At 44.1% G+C, this 21,271-nt stretch overlaps 2 protein-coding genes across 4 annotated transcripts; both read left to right on the top strand.

Annotated features, from left to right (window-relative positions):
• Positions 1–207: 207 nt before the first annotated feature.
• On the top strand, positions 208–6,092 carry LOC128503870 (protein SSXT-like). Its single transcript, XM_053474064.1, has 7 exons — positions 208–363; positions 1,725–1,830; positions 2,051–2,236; positions 2,915–2,948; positions 3,657–3,745; positions 4,085–4,592; positions 5,259–6,092. Exons 1-7 carry the CDS (start codon positions 294–296, stop codon positions 5,394–5,396), a joined length of 1,131 nt encoding a protein of 376 aa, XP_053330039.1. The 5' UTR covers positions 208–293; the 3' UTR covers positions 5,397–6,092.
• A 1,445-nt stretch (positions 6,093–7,537) lies between these two features.
• Positions 7,538–19,596, top strand: ZNF711 (zinc finger protein 711). Of its 3 annotated transcripts, none has more exons than XM_053473068.1 (9): positions 7,538–7,673; positions 12,855–12,957; positions 14,350–14,880; positions 15,273–15,431; positions 15,574–15,720; positions 15,836–15,973; positions 16,700–16,747; positions 16,972–17,115; positions 18,145–19,596. In XM_053473068.1, exons 2-9 carry the CDS (start codon positions 12,879–12,881, stop codon positions 19,320–19,322), a joined length of 2,424 nt encoding a protein of 807 aa, XP_053329043.1. In that variant the 5' UTR covers positions 7,538–7,673; positions 12,855–12,878; the 3' UTR covers positions 19,323–19,596. The 3 variants fall into 3 exon arrangements, with proteins under 3 accessions (XP_053329043.1, XP_053329045.1, XP_053329044.1); XM_053473070.1 differs by lacking the exon at positions 7,538–7,673 and adding an exon at positions 13,091–13,095 and having other exon boundaries at positions 12,863–12,957; XM_053473069.1 differs by lacking the exons at positions 7,538–7,673; positions 12,855–12,957 and having other exon boundaries at positions 14,764–14,880; positions 15,250–15,431.
• The last annotated feature ends 1,675 nt before the right edge of the window (positions 19,597–21,271 follow it).

The following is a 21,271-nucleotide window of genomic DNA, read 5'->3' as shown; positions in this document are numbered from 1 at the left end:
TCATTTTTTTGGGGGGAAATAACTATTTTCAGAGGCTTCGAGAGCTTCATATTTTTTTCATTTCCGGATTTCTGGGTTGACAGATTGTAGAAACCATTGATGAACAATGAACGAGATGACAGCAATTAGAGTGCAAAGATTCCTGTTATCAATGTTTGGTAGGCAGCTCGGGTTAATCAGTAATCTGACCGCCAAGGGGGGGAACTTCTCAAAGACAGAATCACAACGCATAAGGAACCAGCAAGTGTCGTCGTGTGTCCACCACCATCAAACTTCTCCAGGGGAAGAATAAAATGATCCCCAGGAAATTTGCACCATTTTCTGCAGTGATATGTTACTTGTTGGTGATGGCAGCGGCTGAACGTAAGAACTTTTTTTTTTTTTCCCTTCTAGGGGATTTATGTGAAAATTGCTGATATGGCAACCCTACTCCAGCGAGACCTAACTGTAGGGAAGGACACAAAATATGTTGATGCTATATGATTGTACCAGGACTTATCTCATTGAGGGTCTCAGTATGTTGACTGTATACGTCGGTTATTATGTTGATTTTTGTGTTTTGCGCTGCTTTTCAATCTGCCTCCCAGCAGAAGTGGTAAAGGTGAGGGAATTTAGACACGCATGGGATAGCCATATGGCTCCTGAATCTAAGATGAGGCCGATGAATACATTCTAAGCAAACAAAAGTGTCTATTATTTTTTTGAGAGTTTATACCCAGGAATAAGTCCTTGGTTTGTCTGTAGAAGGAAATGTTATGTTCCACGGCCGTGATGACGTCTGATGTTGCACAATCAAGAGCTTTATCCATAATGATGATACTACCAGCCCTTAATTGCACTGCGGCAACAAAAGTCCTGAATTGGGCAACACAACGAGTCCGCCCTGCGTTCTAAAAATAGTTTCATATGTGACGGGAGGCAGTAAAAAGTTGAATTTCAGTCATCTCGGTCAAAATGCAATCAAATTCTAGTTATCCCGTTTTGGTTGATAAACAGGGGTTCTTGAGAAGAAGAATAAAACAACCAGCAAGTGAAGTAAATAAGAAAAGCTTTCAGTGTGATTGTTTTTGATGGAGCCGTTGACTCGCAGCGTCGGGCCAGGCTAGCAAAGTGGTGCGCGAGGCACGTAGAAATCCCAGATTAGAATTACAGGGATAATCGGGGGCCAACTTGGCACTTAGGAACCAGATCTGCAAGGATGTGCGCTCAAGACAAATGAAATAGCTGAAAGCTCCAAGCTTATGTTTAATGTTATTTGATTTAATATATTATTAATAATAATATTAATTAATAATAATAATGTAACAGTTGTATTTTTATTGAGGGCTAGCTAGAATATATATATATATATATACCGTATATCCCTTACAATGTCACAGGTATATAATGGAAGTGGAGATCACATTTTTATAATATAATTTCATATTTCTGTTAACGGCAGACTCACGCAGAAGGACACCAATTAATAAATGTCTTTCACTGGGTTTCCTCCACTATCCTGAAAAGTTGTGGTTTTTGAGCACACGCCATACAGCGTCCCGTTGATTTGGTCATTTCCTAATTTTTAATAAACCTAAACTACCTTTCCCTAACTTCATTGGGCTGTCGATGAAAACCCACCGAATGAACGTTTGCTCTGCCATAAACACTTTTTTTTGTAAAGTTCTACCCGATGCTGTCCGCGTGTGCGTCAGAATAATGGAAATGCTTCTCTCCGTAAACAGCCCAATGTGAAAATGTGGAAGATTTTGGGAGCTGCGCTGGAGACCCAAACAATTTCTGCCCCCCGGACATCCAATGTGTTTGTAGAGATGCGACCCCGTACTGCAGGTGGGATTCTTGGGCTTAATTAATAAAGCATGAAAACCAATATGCACTAAAGTGAATATGATGAATATGATGCCTCGAGTGTCTCTTTAGTGGAGTCATATGTTTTATGACACGGTATTGCGCAATTCTATATCATTTGGTTATTTTTTTTATATTTTTTGATGATTTTAATTGCTTGTAACATTTTAGCACCATATTAGAGATGTCTATTTTTTTTCAGCTGTCCTTACTACAGGGGTCCAAACGGCAATTACTGGTATATGGGTGAAAAATGCGACCAGCTCTGGAACACGCTTGACCTGATCCTTGTCACGGTGCTTCCCGCGGTGTCCCTGGCTTTTGTAGTCGGTGTCGTGGCACAACTCATTCATTACTGCAAAACAAAACCCAGCAAGAAAACACGCAGGTACGTGTCCACGGGGTGACTTGGTACACCACATGCCACATGAATAGGAAACAGAGATACCTCTAGAAAAATCAGCTTTGGGAAGATATCAGAGGTTTTTCATAAAAAGTCATTGAAAAATGGTTGTATCTCTTGCTGATTAGGTCCAATGGCCAAGAGGAATCCATTGGTTAATAATGATAATGCATATTTTCAACTTTGCACTAGAATCATGTTTTATACATAACCCCAATGCTTCTAACGGAATTCTGCAATCTGAGCATTCTGATTGGCTGCCAGGAGTAACCAATAGGAACACACTGTAATTAGTCCCAGAAGTTACTTGGACTTCTCTACACCACTAGTGAGAGAAGATACCTGGATTCAATTATAAGGAATTATCTTCTAATTTCAACCAGACATGTTTATTTAACCCCTTAAGGACAATGGGCGGTCCCTAAACCCATTGAAAACAATGCATTTTGAGCCCGTACATGTATGGACTTTGTCATTAAGGGGTTAAGTATCCCTAAAAAATATATATATATATATATTTTTTTTTTTTTTTTTAAAGTCGTCAGAGAGAAAGAGTCACAAGCAATTCCCATCACAATCAGGGATACGTGCGGGAAGCTGACCCAAACCCACTCCATCCGAACCTGCCTCTGGTAATTTACTGTTTATAAGTTCATGATGAAGAATTGTCTCTGGGCGAAACCCAAAGAGTTCTCAGGTACGGTGACTGGAGACCCCGTGCTGACCCTGCTGACGTATCCTTCCAGATCTGAATTCAGGTTCAGACATTCAAACACGTTCAGCGTACCCAAGAGCTAAAGTTACACTGAATCTATCTGTACAGCAGCTCCGTGCATCATGAGCCGTATATTGTACAACCGTGGATTCGATAACATTGCCTGCCACATTAAGGCACAGATCTCAGTTTTAACGAGGTTTATTTTTTAACTAAAAATCTCCAAATTACTCAAACACACAAAATGTTGGTTCTGCTAAAAGCCGCTCTCCTTTCACCAAAAGCTGCAGAAGTGACAGCGCCGCTTTAATTGCCAACATATTTCCATACTAGATACTGAAATATGTAGCTCTTACTCTCGTTATTACATCCCATTAATGTTGCTACATTTAGTTTCTCCCATTCTGTTCAAATAAATGCATCCCACATTTTAGCAGAGTTTAACATTCTGTGAAACGCAAACACATTTTAACTACACATTTATTCCAGATTTATGAAATATTAAAGAATTTAAGAGAAGTAAGAAAAAAAATCCTATTGTTTTATTAAATACCAACATATTCATTAGTGGAATTGTAATTTGCCATTCATAACCCTTTTACTATGAAAAGCCGATTACGCAGATCTCTTGATGGCTTTGTTAAGAAATGTATTAATCTTTCTTCTTTTTTGTTTAATTACACCATAAAGGTTAATATCAATTTAGAGAAGTTGCAGCCATCGCAGGGGATTCCGCAGAACGCAGTGTTCCTCGGGAACCTAGGCGAACAAAGATTTCAGTATGTATTATCTTTCTTCACGTGGAACTGTCCAAGTTAATGTTCAAAAGAACTGTAGACGGAAGCATGAATGTTTTTGTTCGTGTTCTAGATCACAAGGGATTGTGGCCCCTACAATGGTGGATAAAAAAATTATTTTGGACAAGGGGCCCTTCCACAGCAGGTTTAGTGACTGATATTCCGACCCACGCTGTTACTGGCAAACACACCGGAACAAAGTATTATATTATATTATTACATGAACAAGGCTCCTTCATTGTTTATTGTATATGCATGTTAAGGTATGTATAATATCCTGTGCTTATTTACTATATATGCTGTGTATTATTCATGTACTAGGTATTCTGATCCAACTCCACCACAGAATTTTCCACCAAATACTCCTATTTATTTTCAATCGGCCTCAAACCTGGGAAATGGAGGGATCACGCTGCCACAGCAGGGGTACAATGTGACCAGCCGCCAGGAACGGCCACAGCAGGGGTACAATGCGACCAGCCGCCAGGAAGCGCCACAGCAGGGGTACAATGCGACCAGCCGCCAGGAACCGCTACAGCAGGGGTACAATGCGATCAACAGCCAGGAACCGCCACAGCAGGAGTACAATGCGACCAGCCGCCAGCAACCGCCACAGCAGGGGTACAATGCGACCAGCCGCCAGGAACCGCCCCAGCAGGGGTACAATGCGAGCAGCCGCCAGGAACCGCCACAGCAGGGGTACAATGTGACCAGCCGCCGGGAACCGCCCCAGCAGGGGTACAATGCAACCAGTCGCCAGGAACCACCACAGCAGGGGTACAATGCAACCAGTCGCCAGGAACCGCCCCAGCAGTTTAACCGCATTCCGGTATGTAATTCCATCTCCTCCATCATAAATCAACCCCTTTCATACTGCATGAATTACTAAGCGATTAGTAGATTAAAAAATAGAAAATTTACATGTGCTATTTCTGTGAATGTTCCTCAAGTTCATCAGTTTTAGCTTCATATAGTACCATGGAGGAGGAGAACATGGGATTATCCTAATCAGTACATCATTTCATTCAACTAGTAGTATTCTAAAACTAACTATTCTAAAATAACTACTATATACAGTATATAAACCAACCCCAAGCTTCCAGCTGAAAGACCGGGCTCGTAGCTTTCATGGGGTAAGAGGATCAGCTGCCCTTGACTTGATTGAGTTTATTCAAGAACTGAACATAGAATACATACAAGGCAAACACAGACATCTGCTTTCCGGGGTCAGGGTCTTCCTTCCCCCGGGCAGGGAAGTGACACGTACCCACTCTTTGCCCATGTTTCCATCTACTCCACCCAACTTTCATTCCTATGTGCAGCTTGCCCCATCCCTACACAGAGCTTCCCCCCACTGAGTAGCTTCAAGTAGCATAACTTGGGAAGTTCCCAACTATGTACACTATCACCATTACCTGTTCATGTATGACCTAAACATCGATACCTTCGCATGTTACCTCTACGGGACACTCATCCTTCCATTTTTCCCCGCTAGACCCAGCAGAACTACGACAGCCTGGAACTTCCTGACCCGGACTACGGACAGGAGGCTCCTTTTACCAGCTCAACAGACTGGTCAAGCAAACCTTTCACGTTTCGGCGTCCGCAGATTCGAAATGACTACAAATATTAAAAGGGGCCGCTGCTTCCTGCATGTTTCTAAGACGCCCCAGTGATAAATATGTATCTTTCTTCTTGGTTCGGGGGATGACATAATGTTTCCTGCTATCTCCGAGCAGAGCAAAGGGTAAAGGCCATTCACTAGAAGCCAGTAATTTCTTACAAATGATAAAGAGGATGCAGAATCCGCAACTTATACGCCTTTTAATCAGTAAACTGTGAGTGGAGACATCTCATCGCGTCAACTTAATTATGAGGTCGGCCCTTCCTAATGAATAGTTAATGGAGCAAAATTAGATTCTTCACGTTGGAGCAACTCACTATTTAGTGGATAAGCCCCTCTGTCTACCAATCAAACAGCCTGAATAATGGACAACCTTGATAATATATATACGTGGAGTGGGTCTCGTTTGTAGGCGTTCTATTGCGAAGCACCAACCATGATTTACACATTAGTCTGTAACATATTCTAAAGAAGCCGCAGCCATCAGAACAAAAGAAAGAAAGGAAATAATGCGGTATTACGGCCGGAGTGACACCCGGGGTCGAGGGGATCATTTGAGAGGTGGTGCGGAGATGAGCCGTCCTCTTTGAGACCGCTACTGATGTTTTGTATATATATATGTATATATATGAGGCTTAAATAAGAAATTGATAAAAGCATCATCACCTTCAGCAAATTAATACAACAAACACAAAAACAATAAAACATCTTTGCGCGCATTTTTCTTCTGCTTCTGTAAACTAATAGCGAGAAGAAAAACCAGAAGGATGAGTGAGAACGCCTCATACAGCCATCAGCAGGCTTTCACCTACAACCCAGGTGTCCGAACTTGATACCTTTTATTCTTAACACTCACTACATAAGTTGCGGTGGGGTAAAAGTGATGGAATACCCCTCCACTTATGACCAAGGAGAAGGAGAAGAATTACTAAATACACATCCGCATCCACCAGGAAAGCCAGAAGGACCTGCTTTTCTCATGTATACCATGTAGCGCTACCACCAAGGGATTCTGGGTAAATATACGTAAATCTATGTAAATAAGGCCAACAGCATCCCATTAAGAACAAAGCAGCTAGCTGTCTGTCTGTCTGTCTCGGGCTCTGTGTAAAGGCTGTCTAGTACAGGAGACATTTGCTCCAAGCAGTCTGTGTATAAAGTGGCTATAAAGGCAAAAGGTGATCATTGTTGCCTTTACCCTAATACCCTATTACTAACATTGAAAAAGATGCATCGTTACATAATATGTCAGGACCTCAGGGGTCTCGTCTTTGATTCTATCCGAAGAAGAGACCTCGGAGATCAGGAAAGCTTATGTAACTTTACGTTTGTTTTGTGTTGCCCCGGGTACAGGGTATGTTAGCAAAAACTTTTAATACAAAAAAAAAAAAATAATTTAATACAATTAAAGGAGCCGTGGCGGGTCTGGGGAGGATGCCATGGACAACACGGCTGTGCCAGGCCCAGAATACCAGGACTGGTTTACTTTTCCATAAAAGCACCAGCGTGACCAGTCTGGGTTAATGTGAATGAATGAGCTCTGGGGGAAGCTGGGTCTGGGCAAGTCGGTACACCACGCCACACTGGGTTTGGCAAGGAGTATAGAAGTCACTGCTAAGCCCAGGCACAGGGTGCTGGTTGGGGTGCTTGTGCCTCTAAGTGCCCTTCAGACTGGCCGGGGCAAGAACAGGCCATGCCAGGCCTGGTGCACCCAAGCAGGGTAGGGAAGCAGTATTAGGTGGGGTATGCCCGGGGCTAGTAGGCACTTACAGGCCCTGCACAGTGATTGTGACTCCAGGCCGCCCTCATATTACCACAGATGAAAGCCTCGGTCACGGGCCTGGTGCTTGCCCTATCCCCGCCGCTCCATGACCTAGGGGGCCTATAATAGCGGGTCAGGTGCACCCCGGAGGCCGCTTCGGGTATTGGAGGCCGCAGGTACAGCTCATGACGGCTGGTTGGATGTAGGAAGCCCTGGTCCTGAAGCACCTGGGTTGCTGGGATACAGGATGCCGGGCTGGGTACGGGATGCTCCGCTGAAGGCCGCCGGTGTTCCCCCTCCCTCTCCCCGAGCGCTGCGGCCCATGACGTAGGGCTTGTCGGCTGGCAGAGAGAGGCGGAGGCCGCGCCAGGCCGGGGGGGAGGAGGAGGCCGCGCCCGCTCCCCTCGTTGTCTCCGCCGCGCTGATTGGCCGCGGCCCCCCAGCAGCCCCCCGCTCCGGATCCCGCGGCCCCGGAGGTGGCTCCGGACACAGCGCGGTGAGGGGAAGCCCGGGACCCCGGCCAGGTACGGAGGAAAGGCGGGGGAGATGGAGCGGGCGGCCGGTACAGGCCCGGTGTGGGAGGAGGCCTCTGCAGGCCTGGGTATACATCACTGGGAGGGCGCAGGGCCGGCTAACGGAGATGCGATGGTTGGGCAGGCCGGGGCATCAACGTTATTCATTACCATTCAGATTGTTCTGCAAAATGCCCTCCGGGGCGTCGGTCACTAAGCAGGGTAGTCGGCAGATACAGTGTGGGGTATTTATTATAAGGGAGGGCATTCTGCAGATATAGGCTGGGGTATTATTATAAGGCAGGGTATTCTGCAGATATAGGTTGGGGTATTTATTATAATGGAGGGCATTCTGCAGATATAGTCTGGGGTATTATTATAAGGGAGGGCATTCTGCAGATATAGGCTGGGGTATTTATTATAAGGGAGGGCATTCTGCAGATATAGGCTGGGGTATTTATTATAATGGAGGGTATTCTGCAGATATAGGCTGGGGTATTTATTATAATGGAGGGCATTCTGCAGATATAGGTTGGGGTATTTATTATAATGGAGGGCATTCTGCAGATATAGGCTTGGGTATTTATTATAATGGAGGGCATTCTGCAGATATAGGCTGGGATATTTATTATAATGGAGGGCATTCTGCAGATATAGGCTGGGGCACTTATTACTAAATAGAATATTCTGCAGAGACAGGATGGGGTATAAATTACTAAGGGGGTATCTTGCAGAAGGAGTATTCTCTTCTACCTCCAGCACAGACAGGAATGGTCATGGTGTTGAATGTTACCGATGAGGCGGTCTGGGGTATTTATTAGTAACGGGGGTTATTGCGCAGAAACAGGCCAGGTGTTTCTGATTAATGGGGGTATTCAGCAATAAGAGGCCGGAGTGAATGGAGCGGCACCTCTGGGCAGCCTTTATAAATAAGAGGAAGGGAATGGGGGCTAGTTACCTCTACAGACGTAGGCAGGGGTCTTCAGATAGGGGCAAACAAGATGTATATCTATCAAGCGGGCACAAGGTTTGCCCCCCACCAGTGTCTCAAGAACCACAAATTCTCCACAGACCCCCTGGGAATATCGAGCATCCCTGATCTAGACATGTATGTGCCAGCAAACCTATAGATCAACGAGAAACACCACTAAACCAGCAGCTTATTTACCAAACTCACAGCACAGCAATATATATGAATGAATGAATGAACGAATAAACAAATGATCAATTGATTGATAGATGGAGGGAGTACACCGATCGCTAGTACCACCTCCTCTGTTTTACCGCGTTAGTAGTGGAGAGAAGAATGCTGCCATATAGCGGCAATTGGATGTTAATTTGCATAATTAATATATGTACCTGTTTCCTGAGCATCATGGGAGCTTTAATTCATTCAGCCGACGCTCCTTAGAAAATCTCCCATTCGTAGAGAAAGACTACCAGCCCTTATAATGTGCGGCTCATAAACAGTATCTGTCTGCGCCTAACCTTCTGATAACTCGGCTTTGATGAGAGTCGTTTAGTGTGGTTATTGTTATTAATTATCGTTAATTGTTATCAATGTTAAAGAAGTGCCTACATAGGGAGGAAAAAAATTGCACAACTCCAAATTCCACTGTTCTGTAAAATAAATAAAAACGCCAAATTTATTGCCCAAAAAATAAATACTATTCGAAAGCGCAGATATGTAGAGAGACATGTGATGGAAATGTACAAATATGCAAATTCCATGTGAGGAGCAGCGGGGATCATCAAAGTTCAGTGTATTACACCATCACTCTACTTTGTTATGTTTATGCACCCCATTTGGGTACAACAAGGAGTACACTTACAGGTCACCTGGGCTTCACCTTTAGCTGTATTTCCCATTACAGACAGTGGACCCCTGGATTGCATTACATACTTCCCACAGGTGATAACGGGTACTAATTACAGTGCAACATCTGGCTCATTTGCTATAGTTCATTTTGAAATCACCCTGCGCATGATTAACAGCACAGAAAAGCAATCACTCCCAGGATACAATGTGCATTTCCCTAATCGCTTCAGGTTTTTCATGGGTTTAATGGCAGGTCCACATGATGACTTCTCTTCTCACTTGTGGCGAGAGATATACCAAGAACACCCAACTGATGGGGAGCTTTTTGTTTGGCACAGAGAAGCAAAGGTGAGAGCCAGCACTCTCAACACCCAGGCAAAAACTGCCTGTCAGTCTGACCAATGTTATTGGTTCTAATGGCAGGATTGTGTAAATTGGTGCGGGGGGGGTTCTGTTATAACTAATGTGCATATGATCTGCATATTGTGTTTTGCATATGGTGTGATGCATGCTGGTCATAACTCACCGTCACTCTGTTGAAAGGCTCTTGGAGGCTGGTAGTGATTGTTTCCTTAAATAATTCTTGTATTTTGAGAGGGGGGTTGATCTTGGCATGGTTTAATTTTTAAGTAGATCTGTACTTTGTAAGTTTCCCTGTTGCTGGCTCTTTCATGATAGTAAAGCACTGTAGTGCTATATTGCAGTTCCCCTAAAGCTCCTGAGAAGGGTATAGGTTATTCCTATAATGATATGCTATTTTTTTTGTTCTTGATGGTTTTATTTGTATGGCTATTTACAGGCTGTAAATTCGAAGGTCTGAGTAAACTAGAATGGACACAGTGAGCCGATGCGTTGGGGAAAGAGAGCTTGGCCCGCAAGCTTACAATCTTCTTCTCGGGAAGCCAGGACACCAGCTCTGTTGTGTTTCTGCAGTCTGCTATTATTATTATTATTTATATTGTGCCAACTATTTCTGCAGTGCTTCTTACAGTCCCTACATTCAAAGGCTAAGACGAGACCGACTAAGATGAGCCGACACGTTAGGCAGAGTTGCCGGCTGACCAGCTTACAATGTTACCTAATCTCTTGCCCCGCTGCAATGATTAAAGTATAAAGAGTCGGCTCTGTATCTGCCGGCGCATATCAGTCCGAATCCATATAGAAACCATACCATCCACGTCTATAACACGCCTGGGGATCCGTACTCCGGGGCGAGTCCTTTACTATTATATACATACAGAGGGCCGTCTGGTGTGCGGCGCGGGTATGCTAAGCTGTTTGCTATATGTCGCTGCTGTTGCCATGGTACTGAATTTAATTGGCAGTTGTGCATTAAATAAATATCAGGGGATTGCGACACGTTAAGATGAACACTCCAATGTGACATTTGTGTCGATAAACGTTTTGCTGTAGGGAGTCCGGGGTAGGTGAGGATCTGTAGGGTTCTAGAGCCTTAAACGCAGCATTCTGTGGTAAGAACGTGTTCTGTCGGAAGGCATCCGTATCCGCTCCTTTCTCGTGTTAATCGGAGGCCATTTTGATATGAATCAGTCGGGGGATTTTCCAGGAGTTATCGCGCCGCCAGGAGCCTTACAATCAGAGCTGCCAACCATCAGAGGCTGCTTCTGTTCACTTAACAATAAAGTTTATACAAAGAATAGCCGGCGTAAATCGGGGCGAGATCGGCGGCCCACAAAAATATGATTTAAACATTTAATTAAGTAGAATTTGACGGCAGATCGGCCCGTCGAGTCCACTTATTTTTCCTGTGGTAAAGACTCAAACCTTAATCAGTCGTTGGTCTCGGCTTAGATTCAGGAGCATATCCCTATCCCAAGCATGTTTAAATTCCCTCATTGTATTAGCCTCTACCACTTCTGCTGGGAGGCTGTTCCATTTATCCACCACCTCCTCAGTAAAGTAAACTTTCATTTGCATCTTCTGTTTTTTATTTCACGGAGTAGTGGCTATACGGCTTGTGTAACCCGGCGACGTTGATAATGCATCCGCTAATCCATTAATAGACTCCGCTTAGCCACAAGTAGTTCAGAATAAAGTTTAGTTGAAATAACTCGCTTGCCATTGTTGTTTGGGCAAACACAGCTCTCCTTCCTAACAAGGCTCTTTGGTGCGTCATTTTATTTCTGCGGATCACACGTTGTCACAGATTCCCTTTCCGGACCATGAATAAGAAGATCACACGTTATCCTTAAAAGAGAAGCGCCAACTCCCCCCCGTACGGCAAAAAGAGATTTAAAATTCCTTCAAGCAGCAAATTTGTGGAATTCTCCCCAGTTTGTCTTTTTTTTTTTTAAAAAAAATGTATTTATATATATATATTTTTTTTATTACTCTATACAGCACTGGGTGGGATATATTATTGTATACAGCGCTGTGGGTATATTACTGTATACAGCACTGGGTGGGATATATTACTGTATACAGCACTGGGTGGGATATATTATTGTATACAGCACTGCGGGTATATTACTGTATACAGCACTGGGTGGGATATATTACTGTATACAGCGCTGGGGGTTAGTACGGTATACAGCACTGGGGGTTATATTACTGTATACAGCACTAGGTGGGATATATTACTGTATACAGAGCTGGGGGTTATATTACTGTATACAGCGCTGGGGGGTTATATTACTGTATATACAGCGCTGGGGGTTAGTACGGTATACAGCACTGGGGGTTATATTACTGTATACAGCACTAGGTGGGATATATTACTGTATACAGAGCTGGGGGTTATATTACTGTATACAGCGCTGGGGGGTTATATTACTGTATACAGCGCTGGGGGTTAGTACGGTATACAGCACTGGGGGTTATATTACTGTATACAGCACTAGGTGGGATATATTACTGTATACAGAGCTGGGGGTTATATTACTGTATACAGCGCTGGGGGGTTATATTACTGTATACAGCGCTGGGGGTTAGTACGGTATACAGCACTGGGGGTTATATTACTGTATACAGCACTGGGGGGGATATATTACTGAATACAGCACTGGATGGGATATATTACTGTATACAGCGCTGGGGGGTTATATTACTGTATACAGCGCTGGGGGTTATATTACTGTATACAGCACTAGGTGGGATATATTACTGTATACAGAGCTGGGGGTTATATTACTGTATACAGCGCTGGGGGGTTATATTACTGTATACAGCGCTGGGGGTTAGTACGGTATACAGCACTGGGGGTTATATTACTGTATACAGCACTGGGGGGGATATATTACTGTATACAGCACTGGATGGGATATATTACTGTATACAGCGCTGGGGGGTTATATTACTGTATACAGCACTAGATGGGTTGTAGGATTCCAATGAATTTGGTTTTTGTTCTGCAGGTTCTTGAATGTTCGGAATCAGTAATGGATCCCGGTGGCGGAGGTCTGGACCTGCAAACCCAAGAGGCCAAAATGCCTCACACCATGATAATGCAGGACTTCGGTAATTCTTTTTCATGCCCTGTAGCATTTCACTTATTAATTTACAAATAGGAAAAACGTGGTTTTTTTTTTTTGTTTTTTTTTTTTCTTCTAATCTCCCTGAAATATTATGTTTTAGAATTCCATTACATAAGTTATGGTGGGTAAAGGTGATGGGAAAACCCTTCCACTAAAATTAAAGGGGGGTAGTAGAAGTATTATTACACACTCATCTACAGACACCAGACAAGCCAGAAGGCTTGTTTTTCCCTCAGAAATCTCATGGTGCTGCCACAACCACAAGGGATTCTGGGTAGGCGCATGCAAATAAGGCTAATAATGATCACCTTTTGCCTCTATATCCACTTTATACATGGATCCCTTGATAGTAATTGCCCTCTGTACAGGACAGCCTTTAGGCAAAACTCAGGGAGCGGTGCAGTATTCAGATCACCGCTCACGGACAGCTGTTTCACCCCTAATAGAACTCATCAGCATGAGATTAGGATGCTGTTTTAATAGTTGAGGCTTGGAGTAGCCAAGAAATACGATTACATAAATTATGGTGGGTAAAGGTTTTAGAATTCTAAAAACTATCAAAATGTTGCTTTTATATAAATACGGGCATATTTACTGATTTTATGAAATTCACTGTCATATGTTGACCATTTAATAGCGCTGTCATAAATAAGAAAAAAAAAACAGAAATTCCACTATTTCCTTCTGCAATGCCTATTCTGCCCCCCCCCTTGCCATAGACCTTTTAAACCAAATATCTCCCCAAAATGCCCTAATTGTCAGTCGGTAAGCCGTGTAAGTGGGATTCATAAGTTAATTTACTAAAGTGACATTTCCCCATCAGATTGATCCTTATAATTACGTCTCATAATAATATTAATAATGCCCAGCTAAGCACTTCTGGGGAAAAAAAACTAAATGCAGGATTCTTCCAACCTCATTCTCTAATAAATAAAAAAATCGAGTTGCTGTTCCATTAATTTTACTCTGTAGGCAAATAAACCTTTAGCAGATCTGTCATTTATTCATTAAATTACATAAAAATAACACAAAAACATTTAAAGAAGCCTTTTTCAGTGTCTATGGAAACCACCGATCAGCGTCCGCTTTGGTGTCATGTGACAATTAAAATAAAATAAAAAAAACAGAGGGGAAAACACATGAAGTCGCCTATTTGAAAGGATGATCTCATCCCTCTTATTTAAAAGATATATCACAGAAACGAAACGGAGTCTTGAAATGTGGAACAATTTCACATTTTGATTGATTTTTTGGGGGTAAAACATGCTCAATAACCTGCTCGCCTCTTTGTAGACGTGTGATGTGTGATTTTTGAAGATGCATATAAATTCTCAGCTTGATAATGAACAATAATCTCCCCTGCTTCTTCCTCCAGTAACTGGAATGGCCGGCACCGCGCATGTCGATGGCGACCATATTGTGGTGTCCGTCCCCGAAGCCGTGTTGGTTTCCGACGTGATCACGGACGACGAAATCACCTTGGAACACGAGCTTTCCGATGACGTGGTCCAGGGTCCGGATATTATAACGGAGGCCGATGTCGTCACGGAGAGCGTTATCATCCCCGAGTCTATGCTGGAAACGGACGTCGCTATCGAGGAGGCGTTGGATGATGCCCATCACGTTTTGGAGTCGGACATTATCACGGAGACCGTCGCCGTTCCCGACCAAGTGTTTGTGGCCGATCTGGTGACCGATCCCGACGGGCAGCTGGAACATGTGGTTCAGAACTCTTTGTCGGATCCTCCGTCACCAACAATGGTTTCGCAAGAGGTTCTTGTGGCAAGCTGCGACTCAGACTCCTTCATCCAAGCACCCAACATGCAAGCCACCAGTTCCAACGTTACGATAAAGACAGAAGATGATGACGTCAAGAGTGCATCTGAAGACTACTTAATGATCTCATGTAAGTCAATTAATAATCCTCTTCTCCCCGTATCGGCTCCGTTGACCAGGCCTCCCCGAGTGTGGAGTGTCCGCTCACAACCTCTTCCCCGATTCGAGGAACGGGGGCCCTTGTTGTATGTGCCGTGGCCCTACCCTTTTGTATTGTATAGAATATCTGGCACAGTATATGTCCTAATTTTTCATACTGCCATATTTCCTTTTTTCTCAAATTCATTTTTTAATAAAGGTTTCAAACTTACAAGAGACAGAGCCCTCGCTACCTGCGCCAGGGATTTACCCCTCTCTTCCAAGCGCGCCGCGCGGGGTGTTAAAGTTCCCCCCGGCAGACTGAAGTCCTCGCCAGAGAAATGCCTGCTTTCTAATTTAGGAAAACTGATTTGTTTCGTTTAGTGGACGATGTCGGGGAGAAGCTGGAGCACATCGGGAGCGCGCCTCTAAAGATCAGCACGGAAGTGTCGCACAGGGACGCCTGTAAAGAAGACGCATTCGGTTCCGAAGTCATTAAAGTTTACATATTTAAAGCGGAGGCGGACGACGACGTGGAAATCGGTGAGTGTCTGTATATATCTTATATCGTATATATATGTTTTCGTTCACCTTTTCTGTTTTTCAAGCCCAATAACCCTATTATTTATTTCAGTAAAATTAATTGGTTTATTTGATGTTTTTTTTCCCCCCTTCTTCCATCAAGGAGGGACTGAAATCGTCACCGAAAGCGACTTTCATAACGGGCATCCCGTAGCTGGCGTGATTGAACAAAGCGGCCTTGGCCGAGTGCAGAGAGAGAAGATGGTTTATATGACAGTAAAGGACTCATCTCAAGAAGACGAAGATATTGGTAAAAGGAAAAAAAAAAAAAGAAGTTTATTTATTAGTCACTTCTTTTATTTTATGAGGGCTGCTCATCACAAGCTGTACAGCTCGGGGAATTGAATTTCCTCCATCCCTCTTAGGTTGCGCTGAAATAGCAGACGAAGTTTACATGGAAGTGATTGTCGGAGAAGAAGAAGCCTCTTCCCTTCCAGAAGCCCAAATTGAAGACCCCGGCGTAAACAAAACATTTGTTCCCGTAGCATGGGCGGCTGCGTATGGTAAGTAATTAACTCTCCATTACGCAACAGTGCAGTTTGGCTCATATCCTCTATGACCCTCATGTATGTCTTAAGTGCCTGACTTTATTAAGCCTTTCAGTCCCGTTAGGACGTACCAGTACGTCCCTAAACCTGAGCCAAGAAGCCCATAGGGCTTATTGCTGTGGCAGGGTCAACTATTGACAGCCTGGACTTACCGCTGTCGGCAGAAGCCAGCATCAGGGATTACCTTTCTGTAGGTGTCAGTGCCGACACCCACAGGAAGTTCACTGGAGGACCAGAGAGTCCTGCTTGCCTCTCCCAGTGCTCCCCCTGGTGGCTGATCGCACGTATTGCAATATGGAGCCCTCCTTGCTGATCACAGTGTGGCCAGCAAACACAGACCAGGAGGAGGAGAACCAAAGAGGAAAGAAAAAAAAAGGGGGGGGGGATATGTAATAAATTAAAAATAAATAACATTTAAAAGAAGCACAGCGATGTCACCATGACATCACTGGGATCAAAAATGTATGAGAGGTCACCAAAGGGATCTTGCCCTTGCCGTACTGCACTGGGAACAGTTCAAAAACAGAAAAACACACAAAAAACAAAAAGGAAAATAATAAAATAAAATATATATATTTTTTTAAAAAGTTTCCCTTAGGCCTAACGCTATAAGTAAACAAGTATATTAAAAAAATAATAAATTCAGCCAATTTATATATATTAATGTCTGCACTCCCACAGGAGAAGAACGAGATCTCCCTCGGAAATTCGGAGACTGGCAAGAAAATGGTGAGTTTCTCATCGATCACTAAAGGGATATGTGGGGGGAGATAATGGTTTCACAGCCCCCCAGTCTGAAAAGACCTTTAGTGTTATAGGTCAGGTATCTGTAATCATAATGGAGCCCAATGAAGAATAAGAGGAAGGGGTTTGATTCATGTAAGTCATTCTTTGGGGTGTTTTTTTCCTTTTTAAATAGTTATAAATGTGTTTATATTTTTCTCCTCCTGCAGGAAACATTATTGAGTCGCGGGTGGAGGGAAAGACCGGTCCGGCAACCCAGTACCTACAGATCTGCGACAGCGTTACGGCAAACCGAGCACTTAAACAGAAAACCAAGAAACGGAGAAGAGGCGACCCCAGACAGTGGCAAACAGGTACCCGCTTCCAAAAGAGTCTCTGAGCCTTCAATTCAACAAGCCAAATAGGCTAGCGCTAGGTGTAGGTGACATTTTGCCCGGTTCAATGTCATTTTTACAATTTTTAAATACCTTCCTATTCTGATATTCCTAATTCCAAACCTGGCATTACTTCGGCATGGCAATAGGATGGTATAGCTCATCCGTCACATTATACCCGTGGTTGCATATAAATAGAAAGGAGTGTTATGTGGCACACAAACTGAAAGATCCATCTGCAGAAACATAGTTTCATGTAAAAAACCTGTGGAATGAGGACATTTTTGGAGCCGATCTGCAGAATGTGTTTTGTAATTGGGAACTTGTTATAAATGGAGTCAGGAGCCGGATGCCCCGCAGAGCTCCCGGCATTTAGAGCGGCCGAGGACTGGGCTTCACCAAGGCTTTGTCAGTAGCTTTATGATCAATTGGCAGCTAGTTCTGTGAGAATGAATGAAGAATGAATGAATTACACAATTTAGTTTGTAAACCCATTCATGCTTTTTCTATACACATCATTGGGGCTTTTAGGGCTGTAGAACCTGCGATGCCCTCAGACCCAGCAGACATTCTGAGCTCCTAGACAAGAGGGGCATCAGGAGAGGAAAAAGAGATAGATTCAGGGTCCTGAAAAGGGACTATACCTCCATCACATGGACACTTGGCAGGTATGGTCCTGTGTATATTGACAAACCCCTGGCGACAGAAATGTACTTAAAGGCCAGATTTAAGTTGAAAAGGCATAATTTCCTGTAACGAAGAAACTCTAGTTCTGCACCACGATATATTTTGTAGGACTTTTGTGACGGTAAATGATAAAGTTATTATAAAAAGTAGATCAGGAGAACCCAACAGCGAACGTACCCAAGAAGAAGCATCTGCTGTTTCCGCTGCCCTTCCTTGGCTCCTTTAAGTTCATAGACTTTTTAATATTGTTTATTATTTAGCCTCATCTAGTTATTGATATTTTCACCGAGTAATTGTTTCCATTTCACGTTTATTACTCAGCTGTCATCATCGGACCTGACGGACAGCCGCTGACCGTGTATCCTTGCCATATATGCGGGAAAAAGTTCAAGTCCAGGGGCTTCTTGAAAAGGCACATGAAGAATCACCCCGACCACATGATGAAGAAGAAGTACCAGTGTACGGACTGCGATTTTACGACAAGCAAGAAAGTCAGCTTCCACAACCACCTCGAGAGCCACAAACTGAGCAGTAAGGTGGAGAAACCCCACGAGTTTACCGAATACACCAGGAGATACCGCGAGGCGAGCCCGCTGAGCTCCAACAAGCTGATTCTGCGCGACAAGGAGCCCAAACTTCACAAGTGCAAATACTGTGACTACGAGACCGCCGAGCAGGGGCTTCTGAACAGGCATCTGCTGGCGGTCCACAGCAAAAACTTCCCTCACGTGTGCGTGGAATGCGGCAAGGGATTCCGTCACCCGTCAGAACTCAAGAAACACATGCGGACGCACACGGGGGAGAAGCCGTACTCGTGTCACTATTGCGAGTTCCGGTGCGCAGATCAGTCCAACTTAAAGACCCACATAAAAAGCAGGCACGGCACGGACTTGCCCTTTAAGTGTGAACAGTGTCCCCAAGCGTTCACGGACGAGAAGGAACTCCTGCGGCACACGGAGCTCTTCCAGGGTCACAAAACCCACCAGTGTCCCCACTGCGATCACAAAAGCACCAACTCCAGCGACCTTAAGCGGCACATTATATCCGTCCACACCAAGGATTTCCCCCATAAGTGCGAGGTGTGCGAGAAGGGATTCCACCGGCCTTCCGAGCTAAAGAAACACAGTGAATCGCACAAAGGCAAAAAGATCCATCAGTGCAGACACTGTGACTTTAAGACCTCCGACCCCTTTATACTCAGTGGGCACATACTCTCCGTCCACACGAAAGACCTGCCTTTTAAATGCAAAAAATGCAAGAGAGGCTTCAGGATTCAGCCTGAATTAAAAAAGCACATGAAAACCCACAGCGGGAAGAAAGTTTACCAGTGCCAGTATTGTGAGTACAGCACCACGGACGCTTCCGGTTTTAAGAGGCACGTGATCTCCATTCACACCAAAGACTATCCCCACAGGTGTGAGTTTTGCAAAAAGGGATTCCGTAGGCCTTCCGAAAAAAATCAGCATATAATGAGACATCACAAAGAGGCGATAATGTAGCTGTTTTGTTGGTTTCTTTGTTTTGAATCATGTTGTGATTGTGTTCAGTTTGCAGGCGGTGGAATGATCTCATGAGATGTTCTCCTAGTTCTGATGCCCGTACGGGGCTGGCCAACAGGGGTCCTCCAGGCAACACAGAAACATAGCATTTGACGAGCCGAATGGTTTGGATATACTATCCAACCTGCCTGTTTTCAGTCTGCTCTATTCTTATAATACCAACGTACAAAAAGGTTTAAGACCGACACAAGTGACAGCTGCTTAATAGCAACACGTAGGGAAAAAACCCCATTGGTATACCAGTCAGATCCTTCCCGCGAGGGCAGTCGAGAACTGAAACGCAAGGCAAATTTCTTTAAGACGAGAGATCCACAAAAACAAACCAAGATGTAGCTCTGGTATCTCATGGGCCTCATCTGTAGAACTTGGTTGATATCCCTCTAGGCACAAGTGCGCAAGGAGGTCCATGTCCATACTCACCATTACAATCGAGGTGGCCTCCAAGAGATTCCTGAAGGGTAAAGGGTTGAGAACTCTAATGCGCTTCCTCGTTCTTGTAGCAGCTAGATCAGGGCTGTCCTGCTTTTCAGATGTTCTTCAGCTTTGCATGCTTGGATCTTTAGGCAGTGTATAGCTTGGTGGGGATAATGGGATTTGTAGTTAACAGCCAGACTTTAAACCCAACTTTAGCAGAGTTTGTCAAAGTTCTCAACATCTCCTAAGACGGCTCAGGATCTTCTCAGATGAGCACACGTGGATCAGCCAGTTTGTTTCTCAGATCTGAGCTGATGAACGAGCTGACTTGTGCCCATGTGAGATGAAGCAGAAAGCCCGTCATGTCGGGGTACTTGAGGAGCAAAGTTGAGAAACGGAACTGGAGGACCTCTATGGCTCAGAACTGAACTGGCGGTCGGAATAGTCTTTGGTTAGGAAGTTAAGTTTGTAATGTTAGAAATGTAACCTGTCCAATAGACGAGGGACTCGGAGATTAAGAAAGAGAAAGCCACCATTCCAAGCCTTGTGTGCAGAACACAGCGTTATTTTCAAGGACGTTGGGTAATTCGGTGACGCCAAGGCTCCTACACACATTGGGGAAAGGGGTGGTGTAGCTTTAGAGATCTCTCCCAACCATTTCATCAGTAATGATGTCTTAAACATGAGTCTCTGTGCGGACTTACACCCAGGCAATGATGGCCATGGTAACCACTTCTTTCTAGCCTAAACATTGGACAACTCCGACAGTAAGGTGCAGGGCGCGCAAAATATTCATACTTTTCTCGTGCCAACCTGTAGGAAAAGTTTGGGTTTGTAACATAGAGCTGTAAAATCTCGGTGTGTCGGCGGCCATGTTTACGGATGATTCTCTGAAGCTAGGAAGGGTTTCGCAAGATGCAGTATTAGGTCCTTTGCGTTGGTTAAGGTGCTAGAATGAACACAACGTGTACATAATAACCTTTTTATCTGGTCTCGCAGCTCAATGTCGTTTTGTAATCATGTTTTATTGTATGTTTTATTTTGTTTTTAAATATGTTCGTGGAATAATAATAGAGGACAGGCTTAGCACTTTTTCCACCCCCGACAGCATCGTCTTAGCAGCAATGGAAGGCTCGTCGGCCAGGTTGTTAAAACACTAAACGTCAGCATCAGTCGCAGAAACTACTCGGTAACATTTACACCGTTAAGCAGTCGCATCTACGGATTCTTCTTCTTCACAAGAAATCTATAGTCGCCCTCCGTTCCGTGGAGTATTTATCCAGTATGTAACCAGTATACAACCCTGCCGTCGGATACGAGTCCGGCGGTCCTTATGTTTACACCGTATACATTAAAAAATATGCATCCCTTTCTCAACAACGCCGTGCGATAGCATGCTGCAGTTCAACATGCGCTTATTACGAAACAGTCTAGGGCTATTTAACGAAAAGAAAACTGTCCATTAATGTCGTTCG

Source organism: Spea bombifrons, chromosome 8 (assembly GCF_027358695.1).
Source record: "Spea bombifrons isolate aSpeBom1 chromosome 8, aSpeBom1.2.pri, whole genome shotgun sequence".
Lineage (NCBI taxonomy): Eukaryota > Metazoa > Chordata > Amphibia > Anura > Pelobatidae > Spea > Spea bombifrons.
Note: the sequence above shows the minus strand (reverse complement) of the source record. Positions and strands in the feature narration are given on the sequence as shown.

Bases quoted from the DNA above. Each gene is read 5' to 3' on its own strand.
- ZNF711 (XM_053473070.1), top strand. From the start codon at position 12,863: ATGTTCGGAATCAGTAATGGATCCCGGTGGCGGAGGTCTGGACCTGCA. The intron at 14,881-15,272 runs GTAAGTCAATTA...TGTTTCGTTTAG, and splicing joins AGACTACTTAATGATCTCAT to TGGACGATGTCGGGGAGAAG. The intron at 17,116-18,144 runs GTACCCGCTTCC...TTTATTACTCAG, and splicing joins CCCCAGACAGTGGCAAACAG to CTGTCATCATCGGACCTGAC.
- LOC128503870 (XM_053474064.1), top strand. From the start codon at position 294: ATGATCCCCAGGAAATTTGCACCATTTTCTGCAGTGATATGTTACTTG. The intron at 1,831-2,050 runs GTGGGATTCTTG...ATTTTTTTTCAG, and splicing joins GATGCGACCCCGTACTGCAG to CTGTCCTTACTACAGGGGTC. The intron at 3,746-4,084 runs GTATGTATTATC...TTCATGTACTAG, and splicing joins CTAGGCGAACAAAGATTTCA to GTATTCTGATCCAACTCCAC.